Here is a 15290-nt window from a genome sequence, read left to right as displayed (position 1 = left end):
CGCCCGGGGAGCGCCGAGCACCAGCTGAGCGCCGCGCTCCCGCCAGCTACCTCTTCCCCGGCGCGGAGGCCTGGAGCCCCCTCCTGGGGTGAGGTCACAGCTCCCCGCCACGCCCTAGCCCCTCGGACAGCTCCCATCCCACAGCCTAAGCCCCCTTTCATTCACGGTGAGGAGGCCCTCGGGGGACCCAGCCCTCCCCCGGCTGCGACATCTAAGACCTTAGTAGGATGCACCCCCCCTTTCTCCAACGCCACCCTCTCCCCCTTCCGCCGGTCTCCACCCGACGAATCTCTTCTCAAATCTATGAGTGATAAATGAGAATGGAGCGATTAGGGAATCAACTGGTTCAGAGCCTACGGGTTGGGGGCAAGAGTAGGGCTAGGAGGAGGGGGGATCTGGGCAAGAATAAGGTTCGGCTGGAGAAGCTTACAGGGTTGGACTGGAAATGCAGCCGCATTTCTGGCAGTCTGGGGTGCGGAAACCTCCCCAGTCTGGGTCCAGTCATTTCTGCCAGGGGTCGGGGTGAGGAGGGAGTATGTATGTGGGTCTGTGTCCTGGAGTGTGCGTGTGAGTGTGAACGAACCATGGTGCATGTGTATGTGTGTGAACGGGTGTGGGGGCTGCTGCCCGAGCGTCTGCAGGTGCCTGGTGGGCGTGAGCACGTATACCAGTGTGGATTTGAGGTCTGGCTCAGGTCCCAGAACATCCCCATCTCAGGCTCCTCTTCTCACCACCTGCATCCTTTAAACTCCTGGGTCTGGGATTCTAGGCCCTTTAGCAATGCTTTTTAATATAAAGAACAACTGTTCCACGTATCTCCTACCTCTGAGAGCCTTCTTGTCCTCTCCTAGTCAGATAAAAACAATTAAAATTTGTGAGGGCTTAGACCTGTGAGCCAGGCAGGCTCAGGTCTAAGCCCTTAACATCTGTTAACTTATTTAACTCTCAGGTAACCTGGAAGATAAGTACTCCCATTGTTCCCATTCTACAGTTGAGAAAAGTGAGGCACAACTAATAAATGGAGGATTCAAGACACCTGGGTCCACTCTGCACTAGAAATCACTATCCTCTTTTGCCTCCACTTCTACTGGGTCTCCAGGCTCCTCTTCCTCCAGGAAGCCTTCCTCGACCAGGGCCTTACAGATCTCGCCTCTCTCCTGTTCCTGTCACCTGTTAATGCTGTGAGTAGGAGCAAACCTACAGGGTTTCCGGTGAGGCTTGCAGCCCTAAGAGGCAGGAAGACAGGTTACAGGCTGCCACTAGGGGGCATTCAGTCTCCTTAGAGATAGCCATTATACAGAGCCCTAACAATCCAGAGCCCACCTATGATATTCTGAAGCCTTCTTCTGCAGTCCTCTAATGCTTTACCCTCTTACTCAGTTCCCAGTTCATTTCCTGCCTCCCTGCACCCAGGCTTTAACCCCATCTACTCTGACCATACTTGATAGGGCTGACCTAGTTGGTGTCCCTGGAGAACAAGCAAGTTCTCAGTGGACCCAGCCTCACAGGCCTCTCTGCTAATCCCTTCCATGCTTTTGGTCCTGTACCTGCAGCCTACTCAGGCCTCTGCTGTGTGCCCTGTGTTGGTCTCTGGGTCTCTGCTCCAATCTCATCCCTATGTCTCCTACTAAGCAAGACAACTCATGTCACACCCAAAACCTGGGTTAGACTTCCTTGCTCCTGGTCATGGGATTTTATTCTGGTGAGAAAGGTCAAGGGGTGGAGGTAGCTGATTAGCCAAACTCCTAGTAAGTGCATGAACCTTTCCTATTCTCCTCACTGTCCCAGAGACTAAGGAATCCCCACTCCAAGAACTTTTTTTTTTTGGAGACAGTCTCGCTCTGTCACTCAGGCTGCAGTGTAGCGGCACGATCTCGGCTCACTGCAACCTTCACCTCCCGGGTTCAAGCAATTCTCCTGCCTCAGCCTCCCAAGTAGCTGGGATTACAGGCATGTACCACCATGCCTAGCTAATTTTTGTATTTTTCATAGAGACAGGGTCTCACCATGTTGGCCAAGCTGGTCTCAAACTCCTGACCTCAAATGATCCACTGGCCACGGCCTCCCAAAGTGCTGGGATTATAGGCATGAGCCACCATGCCTGGCCCAATGACTTTAAGACAACATCCACGTATAGAAGTCCCTGACTGAAAACTAGATAGAAAGCCAGTCCTGCATTTCCCCTCTCCTAGGTTACAAGTGGCTTGTACATTAGGCTTTTGGGGTCTTTTTGTGGGGGAGGGGGTGAGACAGGGTCTTGCTGTCTCACCCAGGCTTCAGGGCAGTGGTGGGATCATAGCTTGCTGCAGCTTCAAATTCCTGGGCTGAAGTAATCCTCTAGCCTCAGGCTCCTCAGTGGCTAGACTGTAGGCATGTACCACCATGACTACTATTTTTTTCCCCTTTTTGTAGGGATGGAGTCTCAAATTCTTGGCTCAAGCCATCCTGCTGCCTCAGGCTCCCAAAGTGTTGAGATTACAAGCACAAGCCACTGTGCGCAGCCTGCATTAGGCTTTTGGATGCAAGTCTCATCTACCTGTGCACACCACAGCTGCTCAAAGACAAGAGCAGGCTCCTCAGGGCCTCATGCAGGGAAGGCATACAATCTTCTTAATGCATACAGAGCATCTTCACATCCATTTCCTCATTCAGCCCTTATAGTTGCCACAGGGGAGGAAACTGAGTCTAGAGAGTATAGCTCAGGTCTGCTCATAGGAGGTACTGCAGTCACCTCAGCACTTCCCATGATCAGGCCTCGTGGCCAGTGGATCTGATGGAGAACCACAATTCTTGGCTGAGTTGCTTCAGCCACTGGAGTCCTGCTTCTGTTTTCCTGCCCCAAACTCTGCCATCCTGGCTGTGGCTCTATTCTTTTTTTTTTTTTTTTTTTGAGACCGAGTCTTGCCCTGTTGCCCCGGCTGGAGTGCAGTGCAGTGGCGCTATCTCGGTTCACTGCAAGCTCCGCCTCCCGGGTTCCCGCCATTCTCCTGCCTTAGCCTCCCAAGTAGCTGGGACTACAGGCGCCCGCCGCCATGCCCAGCTAATTTTTTTTTTGTATTTTTTAGTAAAGACGGGGTTTCACCATGTTAGCCAGGATGGTCTCCATCTCCTGACCTCGTGATCCGCCTGCCTCGGCCTCCCAAAGTGCTGGGATTACAGGCGTGAGCCACTGAGCCTGACCATGTGGCTCTATTCTTGCCAATCTCCTTCCCAAACCCATCACTCCCCAGGGCGTCCCTGACCTTCAGTGACTGGCAGGGGTCCTGTAAACATACAATTCACCACATATTCCCTTGGTCTCACCTTAATCTTTTTCTGAGCTCAGAGAGCTCTTTTCTGGAAAGGAATATTAGGCAGCTTTATTTTTTTAAAAGGCCCCTTTCCCTCTCAAGATGACATTCAAATTTTAGATTCAGCCAGGCGTGGCGGCTCACGCCTGTAATCCCAGCAGGTTGGGAGGCTGAGGTGGATCACTTGAGGCCAGGAGTTAAGAGACCAGCCTGGCCAACATGGTGAAATCCCGTCTTTACTAAAAATATAAAAAAATTAGCCAGGCGTGGTGGTGCATACCTGTAATCCCAGCTACTCAGGAGGTTGAGGCACGAGAATTGCTCAAACCCAGGAGGCGGGGGTTGCAGTGAGCCAAGATCACACCACTGCACTCCAGCCTGGGCGGAAGAGCCAGACCCTGTCTCAAAAAAAGAAAAAAATTTTTAGATTCAAATTTCATAAGAAAAAATGTTTTTCTATGAAAAAGTTATATGTACTATAAAAGTATGATTTATAATAATCATAACTCTTTAATGTAATTTACTATGTGACAGGTATAGTTCTAAGTCTTCTATATGTTAGATATTTATTTAAGCCTTGCAGCAACCCTGCAAAGTAGTTATTACTATTGTCCCCATTTTTTTTTTTCTTTTGTGAGATGGAGTCTTGCTCTGTCACCAGGCTGGAGTGCAGTGGCGCAATCTTGGCTCACTGCAACCTCCACCTCCCGAGTTCAAGTGATTCTCCTGCCTCAGTCTCCCGAGTGGCTGGGATTACAGGTGCGCACCACTACGCCCAGCTAATTTTTGTATTTTTTTAACAGAGACGGGGTTTCACCATGTTGGTTAGGCTAGTCTCGAACTCCTGACCTTGTGATTCACCCACCTCGGCCTCCCAAAGTGCTGGGATTACAGGCGTGAGCCACTGCGCCCGGCCTATTGTCCCCATTTTAAGATGAGGAAACTAAAGCACAGAAAAATTAATTGACTTGCCCAAGGTCAAGGAAACATAAAGCAATGGGGACAAGGTTCAAATCCAGGGTGTCTGGTTTTAGGGTCTCTGCTCTTCACCAGGGGCTGTACTCAAAAGAGCCCTCACACATTTAGAAAAGCGGCTCCTGGCCGGGCACAGTGGCTCATGTCTGTAATCCCAACACTTTGGGAGGCTAAGGTTGGCCGATTGCCTGAGCTCAGGAGTTTGAGACCAGCCTGGGTAACATGGCAAAAACCCATCTCTACTAAAAATACAAAAAATTAGCCAACCGTGGTGGCATGTGCCTGTAGTCCCAGCTGCTTGGGAGGCTGAGGCAGGAAAATCACTTGAACCCAGGAGGTGGAGGTTGCAGTGAGCCAAGATCACACCACTGCAGTCCAGCCTGGGTGACAGAGTGAGACTCTTTCCAAAAAAAAAGGCTCCTTATAAAAATTCACTCTCTTATGCGCTAAAGGTTTGACAGAAGTCTCATTGTCAGAAATCTCCATTCAAATTTAGCCTTAGCCCTTTGCCAAAACATCTCTTAGTAAGTGGAATTTGCTAAAATTGGTTCAATACTATTTCTGTTTAAGTGTCAAGTGTGGAGATGACAAGAATTATTAACTGTTTCAGTGAGAAGTATACTTTGTGAGGTTTAAAATAAATATGTTGGCCAGGCACAGTGGCTCATGCCTGTAATCCCAGCACTCTGGGAGGCTCAGGTGGGAGGATAGTTTGAAGCCAAGAGTTTGAGACCAGTCTAGGCAATACAGCAAGAAGCCATCACTACAAAAAAACTTAAAAATTAGCTGGGTGTGGTGGCACATGCCTGTAGTCCCAGCTACTCAGAGGCTAAGGTGGGAGGATCACTTAAGCCCAGAAGTTCAAGGGTACAGTAAGCTATGATTGCACCACTAGCTTGGGTGACAGAGCGAGACTCTGTCTCCAAAAATAAAGAATCGGACGGGCCCGGTGGCTCACGCCTGTAATCCCAACACTTTGAAAGGCCGAGGCGGGCGGATCACGAGGTCAGGAGATTGAGACCATCCTGGCTAACATGGGGAAACCCCATCTCTACTAAAAATACAAAAAATTAGCCGGGCATGGTGGTGGGCGCCTGTAGTCCCAGCTACTCGGGAGGCTGAGGCAGGAGAATGGCGTGAACCCAGGAGGCGGAGCTTGCAGTGAGCCGAGATAGCACCACTGCACTCCAGCCTGGGCGGCACAGCGAGACTGAGTCTCAAAAAACAAAAAAAATAAAAAATAAATAAATAAATTCAAATAAAAATAAAATACAGTATTTCAGATTTGTGAATTTTGGTATCCCTGGGGATCCTGGAACCAATCCCCTCGGATAACAAAGGATGACCGTATGTTATAACTACGTGTGTGTCAAAACCATCTAAGGACCTGAACTCATAGTCATAGGGTGCCCTTCAGAGAAGTGGTGACACCAGGGTCCAGTTTTTTGTTTTGTTTTTTTGAGATGGAGTTTCCCCTCTTGTCGCCAAGCTGGAATGTAGTGGCATGATCTCTGCCCACTGCAACCTCCGCCTCCCGGGTTCAAGCGACTCTCCTGCCTCAGCCTACTGAGTAGCTGGGATTATAGGCACCCGCCCCCACACCTGGCTAATTTTTGTATTTCTAGTAGAGACGGGATTTCACCGTGTTGGCCAGGCTGGTCTTGAACTCCTGACCTCAGGTGATCCACCCGTCTCAGCCTCCCAAAGTGCTGCGATTTCAGGTGTAAGCCACCGTGCCCTGCCCAGGGTACAGTTAAGTATGTGCGAGTGTGTATGGTATGTGTCCCTCACAATTCATTTAGGCCCAAAGGTGACACAGGACAAGGACAATCCCATATGGGGCTCTCAGGGTAGAAGTCAAGTCTCCCCTGTCACACTGGGAGGCCCCTGAGAGACTTCTCCACCCCATCGGGTCGCCAGGCACAGCAGTCTAAATTCTTCAGTGTCTTTCCCCAGAATCACCTTCCTAGCTCCTAGTCCAGGACCCTACTCAAAAGAGGAGCTCAGATGGTATAGAAAAGAGGCCACCAGACAACAGGTAGAAGAAAAACACCTACTCAAGAAATTTAATTCTCTGCCCCAGTTTATTCATCTTGCGTTGGTCCAAAGGCCATGTTTACACACTCAATATGCAAGCGCTACAGACAAAACGTCTTCAGGGCCCACCCCTCACCCCCACTCCTTGGATCTTTCACTCATCCACCTGTCAGGGATGAAACTCTTTAGAGATAGACAGGAAGAACCCCCCACTTTGCTGATAGGGAGACTGAGGGCCAGAGGCTGCATCAGTGACTTCCATGCCACTGTTCACCCACCAGTGTCCCCTCTTCATACCACTGCTCACCCACCAGGATCTTGCCTTCTCTTGGCTCCCAGGAACAAAACAGAGAGCTCAGCTAGAACCTTAGTCGTTGGTTCTTTCCAAGACTCACCCACTCTGTAACTCACGGAGCCTGCCAATCCCTGTTTGAAGGGCCATGCAGTGAAAGAAGGGGTTAAAATTCACCATCCTAAGCATTTCCAGAGGCTTAGGCTGACACTGTCCCCTTCCCATCCCAGAAAGCCAACCTCTGGCTCCTCCTGACAGTCCGACTTCAGAGAAATGAACCAAACCAATTCAACATCCAATGCTTCTAAAGCCAGAGAGGCACAGCAAGGTAGCGGCAGAGACAGGGAAGTGATATTTTCCTCCTCAGCTTTGGAACATCTTGTCTGTTCCTTGCAGGCTTATTAACATACATTGCTTTTCATCAGAAGCTTAAATCAACAGGGTTTGCAACAGCTCCTTTCCCAGTGGAGAGATGGTTTGTTTGGGAACTGGTCTTTTAGAATTCCCGTTCTCCTATTCTTCACAGGGTTCCACTATTATCATCTCCCCTGTCCTCATCTCCCATGTGCCCAAAGGCAGAGTTCAAGAGGGACAGTCCCCTATGTCCTTCTCTGTCCCCACCCCCACCATCATCTCCATCACTACTCCCGGTTCCCCTTCCTGATACCAGTTCTCCACCCACTGCCAGACAAAATTGCAGCCAAAATGCCATGGCAGGCCAGAGCAGCCACTAAACCTCCTACAAGCAAAGCCAACATCAGGGACAATAGCCTCAGCTGAGCAAGTGTGGGTTAAGTGAGGGAAAGGGAAAGGAGAGGTGGCCTGGGAAATCCCAGGAGAATGGGTCAGCCACAACCCTCAGATAAATGATAGCATGCTAGCCCTCTGTCTCCAGGGAACAGTGGGACCCAGTGGAGAAGAAAGGCTGCGGTAGGCCATGAGGAACACAAGGTGTGGGTGGATACCCCACAGTGCAGCTGGATATGTATTTGCACACACCTGCTCATGAGTCTGCCTGCAAACACACATGCTCCTAACATACACCTCCCATGCCTGCAGCCACACACGTGCACCCCTGCACACACAAGGGCTCCCTCACATACACCCAACACAAGCCTGCACACTCAAACTCACTCATAGACACACACATCTTTTGCATATACATCCTCACTCATGCGCATATACACACACTGCCGGGTACCTGTCTACACACGCACATACAGATTTCCTCATTCTTCTTACATACGACACACACACATGTTCACTCTTACATGCTCACATATAGGTCTGCAGATAAATTAGCTTGTGTGTGCACATGTGCACACAGCACACTTAAGCTCATTTATACACGTTTATTCACACATTCCTATATACACCAACCTACGTGTCAGCACATACACACTCATGCCTACCTGCAATCATGCCAGCAAATAATTATGTACTTACTAGTGCACAACCTCACACATGCCTGCAAATACACACATACACCCTTGCACACTTGTGGAGGCACACCCTTAGCCCTGGTCCTGGGGCCTGGATGGTGCTGCCCTCTGCTGGAGACAGCGAATAAGCTCTTTCCGGTTGTCTAGGATGGTGTCGAAGCTCTCCTGCAGTCGCGACTGCTGGTCAATCAACTGATGCTGCAGGCCCCGGATCCACTGGAGCAGTGCCAGGCGACGGTACATCACCAAGTGCACGTGGTGCTTTTCTTTCTCCTGCTCTTTGTAGCGCTCCTGGGCTTGTAAGTGCTGCACAGCCTGGGCCACTGAGGGCAGAAGGGGATCGGGAGGGCCAAGGCCTCGCAGGGTCCCACAGGCAGGCTCAGGACTGCTGCTAGGGCTGTCGATACTCAGGGAACTGCTGGCATAGCCGTTGTCCTCCAGAGGGGAGCAGACTGTGCCAGCACCACCCATCTTCTCAGGCTCAGCCCCGGGAATCTCTGCCCCCTCTGGGGGGCTGCGCACCCCTTCCTCAGGGGATCCAGGGGCCTGGAAGGCCTGGTTGTCAGAGGGCGACTCAGAGGAGCTCCTCCTCAGGATAGGTTCCACTCTGCCTGGCATCCCATGCCAATTCTCATTAGCATCCTTGGCACTTGCCATGAAGTTGGAGTTGCTGTCTGGTTGGAGCTCAGGCTGACATACTCCAGGAGGTGGGTCCCCCAGGAATTGGCCCCCCTCAGCTAGCCCTGGCTGGATGGCGAACATCTAGTCTGTAAAGGGAAAGCAGGAGACTGAGTCACAGTAGGACAGGGTGGGGTGCCTGAAGTCAGGGCAACTTAGCTGCAGGGACAAGGCTGAAAGCAAGAGCCCGACCACTCCCTGTCAAGCCCTTTCTCTTGACTCTGGTGACACTTCCCTTCACGGTTTTCATCCTCCCTGTCTACCTGTTCATTCTCAGTCTCCTGCAGAGGCTTTTTCCTCAGTCTTCAGAGCCAGGCTGTCTTCTGATTTTCCACATTTCTCTCCAGAGGACCTCATTCTCTGCTGTAGCTTCAAGGACCATCATATGCTGATGACTCTCAGATCTGTCTTCAGCCCAGATCTAACTGCTATCCAACCCTGCAACCAATCATAGGCTCCTCAAATTCTACATAACCAGTCTAGGGGCGGTGGCTCATGCCTGTAATCACAGCACTTTGGGAGGCCGAGGCAGGCAGATCACCTGAGGTCAGAAGTTCGAGACTAGACTAGCCAACATGGTGAAACCCCATCTCTACTAAAAATACAAAAATTAGCCAGGCATGGTGACAGGCACCTGTAATCCCAGCTATCTGGGAGGCTGAAGCATGGCAAGTGCTTGAACCCAGGAGGCAGAGGTTGTAGTGAACTGAGATTGTGCCACTGCACTCCAGCCTGGGTGACAGAGTGAGACTTCATCCCCCTCCACCCCCCGCCCCCCACCACCAAAATTCTACATAACCGAACAAGCTCTCCTTCAGTATCCTCAGCAAGATGGCTCCGCCCTCCATCCAGAAGGCTAGGAGCATCCTGGGATCCTCACTCTCCTTCCTTCTCCCATCTCATTGATAACCACATTCTGACCATTCTTCCTCTTCCAGGCCATTTCTGACCTGGATTATTGCCTCGGCCTTTTCACTGATCTCTCTGCCTCCAGTTAAAAATGTAAATTTCACTTGTCACCACTCAGAATGCCCTCCCTGAACTCCTGCTAAACCTCTATGTGGCCTACAAGGCCCTGTTTGATCTGGCCTCTGCTCACCCTTCCATACCTGCCTTTTGCCACGCTGCCCCTCCCATCATAGCAAACGGCCCAGAGATCTCAAAACACACCACTGTTCTTCTTACAGGATTCCTTTGGCCTACAATATCCTTCCTCTCCCCTCCCCTCAAAGATCCTCCTTTCTCCACCCAGCAAATTCCTTTTTGTACTTCAAAATCAGCTGTAATATCCCCATGTCTCCATGTACCCATGTCTCTGAAGCTGTCTTCATACTGCCCCAATCAGTATTCCATAAACAAGCACAGTTAGTTATGCCTTCCTCTGGGTCACCACTGCCCTGGGTACACACTGTCTTATCCAACTTTGTGTCTGTCCCTGGCATACATGGTCGACGATCAGTGAATGTCTATTTAACTGGCATTTTTGGTTTGTGGCAATGATCTTGTAATAGCAGTTTGTAATCTAGCTTGGACCTCCCCTATATATCCTCCATCATATTCCCCAGAGTCAGCCAGCATTAGAGCCCGGAACCAGGCTGTCTGTGCATACAGGTACTTCCTAAGCCAGTGAATGGGAGAAGAGACTGCAGTGAACTTCCATGCTCAGGAAGCTACTCCCGACTCCCCAGGGCTGGAAGAGATGGGTTCGGTTCCCTCTCCTACCCCAGCCAGGGAGCCCAGCCTTCCCCTGTGAGAAGCTTTTCTTCTGAGCCTGCCCCCTTCCCTCCCAATGCCTCTGGAACACGGCCACTATCTTGTGTCCCTGTCCCTAGCTTGCTCCATCCTGAGGCCCTGGAGGGCGGGCATACCACATCACTCTTCTCTCCTCCATAACCTGCTTCTAACCAAAATTAGGGTTTGAATTGACAAAGGGATTCTACTGACCAAACAGCACTGGGATTAGAACAATTTAAGAGCATAAAGAGGAAGGATATTGTAAGTGGAGGCGGCACTGGCAGGCGCTCCATAGGTGGCATGGACTCTCCCCACCCCCAGCAATAGGCAGAAGTCCTGGGGAGAAGGGTGTAGGAATAGTTCCTTTGTGATCACCCTCTAAGCAAGGCTTGTGGGAAGGTGCCTACACATGTCCCCTCGCACCAATTTTTAATTTTTCCTATACTTGGATGGGGCCACGAAGGAAGCTGGGATGGGGTGGGGGTGGCGCTAGTGATCGCAGGGTTCTCAGATATAGTAAAATAGGAACCCCGACACCCCAGGACGAGGTCTCCGCCCAAATAGGAGGGGAGTGGGAGACCACCCCAGGAGGCACAGACCCTCCTTCCCTAGTCTCCTCGAAGGAGGCCGCTGTGACTCCCGGCTTCCCGCGGCTGGGCCCCAAGCCCCCCGCCTCAGACTCACGGCCTAGAGGCGCCCGCTCCGGCGCGTCTGGCTGTGGCTCCGCCCGGCCCTGGTGGTGTCTAGTCCCTGGGCTGGGGGTTCCTCGGCCTGGGCGTCTCCGCGGTCCAAGCGTGGGTGCGGGGCTCCCGGGCAGCGCGCCCAGCCCCAGGCACGGACTGCGGAGTCAGGCGGCGTCTGCGCGGCGGGGCGGGGCGGAGCGGCCGGGCCCACGTGGGCCGGTTCGGTTTTCCGAGGAGCCGCGGGCCAGGTTCTGCGCCGGAACCGCCTCGTCCCCGCGTGGGGCCGCGTTGACCCAGGCCTTTCAGGTCCGGTGCTCTCTCCTATTGGCGTTCGCTGGGCCCTTCCCATCAGTTCACCTCACTGCAAACACCGGGCCATTTTCAAGTGAAATCTGATTAGTCACCACCTTCCGGCTTTAAACTCCTCTATGGCTTCCCCACAGCTGGGACAACCCCTAAGGCAGCAGCCGCGGGGCTCTGCGCGTCCTGCCCTGCGTCTGCCTCTCCGGCTTTGTCCTCCACCTTCCCTCTCCGCAGCTACCCTCCCGCACGCCCCTTTCCGCCACGGGGCTTTGGCACGCACGGTTCCCTCGGTCTAGCATTCTCTTCCCCCTCTTGATTAATCCTATTTCAGCTCTCTTCTCGGAGAAATCTCTGACTCCCTAGATCTCAATCGTTCCCCCTTGTATGTCAGGGCACGTTCCTTTTCTTCACAGCATTTATCACAATTTGGAATTATATATTCCTTTTTGTGCTTACTTGACTAAAGTCACTGAGACCGGGCGCGGTGGCTCACGCCTGTAATCCCAGCACTTTGGAAGGCCGAGGCCGGCTGATCACCTGAGGTCAGGAGTTCGAGACCAGCCTGGCCAACATGGTGAAACACCGTCTCTACTAAAAATACAAAAACTAGCTGGGCGTCGTGGCGGGCGCCTGTAATCCCAGGTACTCAGGAGGCTGAGGCAGGAGAATCGCTTGAACCCGGGAGGTGCAGGTTGCAGTGAGCCAAGACTGTACCACTGCACTCCAGCCTGGGCAACAGAGTGGGACTCTGTCAAAAAAAAACGAGAGAAAGAAGGAGATCCCACCTGGGACAGGGCACAGGGCTGATGTCCTGTACCTGGAATGGGGGCTCTCCACAGGACACAGAGCCCATCCATGACGCCTGTGCAGTGAGCACCAGTGCTTTTGCCCAGGTGAGGAGGAACAGGTTATAAAAAAGGGTCCTGGCTTCCAAACTCCAGTGAATTCTTCTCAGAGCTCCACTCTACTGAAGCTTGATCCCCCTCTTTTGCACCCTGGGGAAATGTGAAGTTGGGGACCCTGTTTGGAATAAAAGAGAACAGAGTTCAGTAATTGCTGACCCTAATATATGAGGTACCCTCTTCCAGTTTCAACTTGATTCCAAGTCACCATTCTGCAACCTAGAGACTAACTGGCAAATTGAATCACACCAAGAAATCCTATATGCAAAAACAGGGAAGATGGAAAAGAAATTTTTATGATTATGATGACTATTTTAAGAGGGAAAAGGAAATAAGAAGAAGGCAGAAGTAATTCAAACTTTGCACACCCCTTCAGCTAAGAAAATACAGGTGGAGATGTCAGCCTCATTTCTACAAAACATCAGATCCTGTAGCCTAAGTTCTCTCCCTTCCCTTATCCACTTCAGGTTCCCCTGGCCTTCAGCCTGGGGTGACCCAAATCCAAATCCTCACTGTTTTTTTTGTGTGTGTTTTTTTTTTTGAGATGTAGTCTCGCTCTGTCGCCTAGGCTGGAGTGCAGTGGTGCAATCTCGGCTCACCGCAACCTCTGCCTCTCGGGTTCAAGCGATTCTCTTGCCTCAGCCTCCCGAGTGGCTGGGATTACAAGTGTATGCATCATGTCAGCTAATTTTTGTATTTTTAGTAGAGATGGGGTTTCACCATGTTGGTCAGGTTGGTCTTGATCTCCTGACCTTGTGATCCACCCACCTCAGCCTCCCAAAGTGCTGGGATTACAGGCGTGAGCCACTATGCCCGGCCCAAATCCTCACTCTTACAGGCTCTCAGCTTTGGTGATCTAGGGTTATGCAGTTCTCCCCAGACCACAGAGCCATAAAGTCATCAATTATTTGTTCTGCCCAGAATAGCCTTTCTCTGCCTCTGTTTGGACTCTGTCTCTCCCAGCTTAACCATATGGGTCAAATGAAAGCCTGAAGAATCAAGGGATAGGAACTCCACTCCAGGTGAGCCAGTCGGAGTCCTTCTCTGGGATCTTCTGAAACGAAATTAAAGGAAGATGAGGCAGGGAAGAAACAGAGATGAGAGACAGAAGTTCTGATAACGTTGCAGACTCTGTTTCCTGAATCTAAATTTATAGTTTTGTGTGCCTTATTTTGCCAAGCCTAACTTGAGTGGAATTCTTTCACCAACAATCAAAAGCATGCTGATTAATACAATAGCACAAGGTAGTGACCCCAGGGTCTCTGGTTCCACTCATCCACCTCTCAACCCTTATTAGGTAGCAGTAACTCCCTTTCTCCTTGAGAGCCATTATCAGTCCAGTCTACACTGTGACCACCCCCTTCTATTCCTCTAGTACTACCAGGAGCCTGAAATCCAAGAGAATCATCTTTGTGTTTCTTGGTTAGAAACATTCCTCCCACGATGCTATCACCATCTTTTTTTTTTTTTTTTTTCCAAGACAGTTTCACTCTGTCACCCAGGGTGGAGTGCAGTGGTGCAATCTCAGCTCACTGCAACTTCTGCCTCCCAGGTTCAAGCCATTCATTCTCCTGCCTCAGCCTCCTGAGTAGCTGGGATTACAGGCATGTGCCATCACACCCAGCTAATTTTTGTATTTTTAGCACAGACAGGGTTTCACCATGTTGGTCAGGCTGATCTCGAACTCCTGACCTCAAATGATCCGCCCACCTCACCCTCCCAAAGTGCTGGGATTACAGGCGTGAGCCACCATGCCTGGCTGATGCTATCACCTTCTGACCTGCAATACCCAGAATCTCAGAGACAGGAAGAAAACTCTTAGTCCTTTGGTACAATCATAAAAGGTGCCACAACCACCTCTGCCTCTTCTTCCTATGCATTCTGGCTGCAAAGGACAAAACATTATATATATTGATTTAATGCCTATATTGGGCCTGGTGTGGTGGCTCACACCTGTAATCCCAGCACTTTGGGAGGCCGAGGCGGGCGGATCACTTGAGGCTGGGAATTCGAGACCAGCCTGGCCAACATGATGAAACCCCGTTTCTACGAAAAATACAAAAATTAGCCAGGCATGGTGGTGTGCATCTGTAATCCCAGCTATTCAGGAGGCTGAAGCAGGAGAATTGCTTGAACCCAAGAGGTGGAGGTTACAGTGAGCCAAGATCGTGCCACTGCACTCTAGCCTGGGTGATAGAGTGAGACCCTGTCTCAAAAAACTAAAACTAAAAATAAAATAAATAAAGCCTATATTGTGCTCTGCAGGGCAGCACCCCAGCCTGGAACAGCTGAGTCATCAGTTCCATTGTTCTAAAAAGCTAGTTATTCCTCGTTTTTTTGAGATGGAGTCTCTCTCTGTCACCCAGGCTGGAGTGCAGTGGCATAGTCTCGGCTCACTGCAACCTCCGCCTCCTGGGTTCAAGCAATTCTCCTGCCTCAGCCTCCTGAGTAGCTGGGATTACAGGTGCCTGCCACCTGGTGAATGTTTGTATTTTTAGTAGAGACAGGGTTTCACCATGTTGGCCAGGCTGGTCTCAAACTCCTGACCTCAGGTGATCTGCCCGCCTTAGCCTCCCAAAGGGCTGGGATTACAGGTGTTGAGCCACACCTGGCCTAAAGCTAGTTATTCCTAAATAATATAATACCTGCTAAGTCAAATGAATTCATTTGAAGGGAATCAGATTATAGCCTCTTTCTTTCCCTTCCTTCCTTCCTTCCTTTCTTCCTTCCTTCCCTTTCTTTCTCTCTTTCCGTCTCCCTTTCTCTCTCTCTCTTTCTCTCTTTCTTTTTTTTTCTGAGACGGAGTCTTACTCTGTTGCCCAGGCTGGAGTACAGTGGTGCAATCTTCATTCACTGCAATGTCCGCCTCCCAGGATCAAAGGATTCTCATGCTTCAGCCTCCTGAGTAGTTGAGATTACAGGCATGTGCCACTGCACCCGGCTAATTTTTGTAT

The 15290-nt window shown here is 50.9% G+C and overlaps 1 protein-coding gene across 3 annotated transcripts; it reads right to left on the bottom strand.

Annotated features, from left to right (window-relative positions):
• Window positions 1-6330: 6330 nt before the first annotated feature.
• On the bottom strand, window positions 6331-11894 carry LOC105521228 (chromosome unknown open reading frame, human C1orf216). Of its 3 annotated transcripts, XM_011955339.1 has the most exons (3): window positions 11133-11894; window positions 8978-9152; window positions 6331-8803 (listed from the first exon to the last, which is right to left on the bottom strand). In XM_011955339.1, exon 3 carries the CDS (start codon window positions 8796-8798, stop codon window positions 8109-8111), a length of 690 nt encoding a protein of 229 aa, XP_011810729.1. In that variant the 5' UTR covers window positions 8799-8803; window positions 8978-9152; window positions 11133-11894; the 3' UTR covers window positions 6331-8108. The 3 variants fall into 3 exon arrangements, with proteins under 3 accessions (XP_011810729.1, XP_011810728.1, XP_011810727.1); XM_011955338.1 differs by lacking the exon at window positions 8978-9152; XM_011955337.1 differs by lacking the exon at window positions 8978-9152 and having other exon boundaries at window positions 6331-8734; window positions 11156-11676.
• Window positions 11895-15290: the final 3396 nt, after the last annotated feature.

Source organism: Colobus angolensis, unplaced genomic scaffold, assembly GCF_000951035.1.
Source record: "Colobus angolensis palliatus isolate OR3802 unplaced genomic scaffold, Cang.pa_1.0 Scaffold4, whole genome shotgun sequence".
NCBI classification, from domain to species: Eukaryota; Metazoa; Chordata; class Mammalia; order Primates; family Cercopithecidae; genus Colobus; species Colobus angolensis.
This window is presented reverse-complemented; position numbering and strand designations above follow the sequence as displayed.

Coding starts and splice junctions, on each gene's coding strand:
- LOC105521228 (XM_011955337.1), bottom strand. CDS start 11,480: ATGGGAAGGGCCCAGCGAACGCCAATAGGAGAGAGCACCGGACCTGAA. Junction 8,735..11,155: donor GCGGAGCCACAGCCAGACGC/GCCGGAGCGGGC, acceptor CACCTCCTGGAG/TATGTCAGCCTGAGCTCCAA.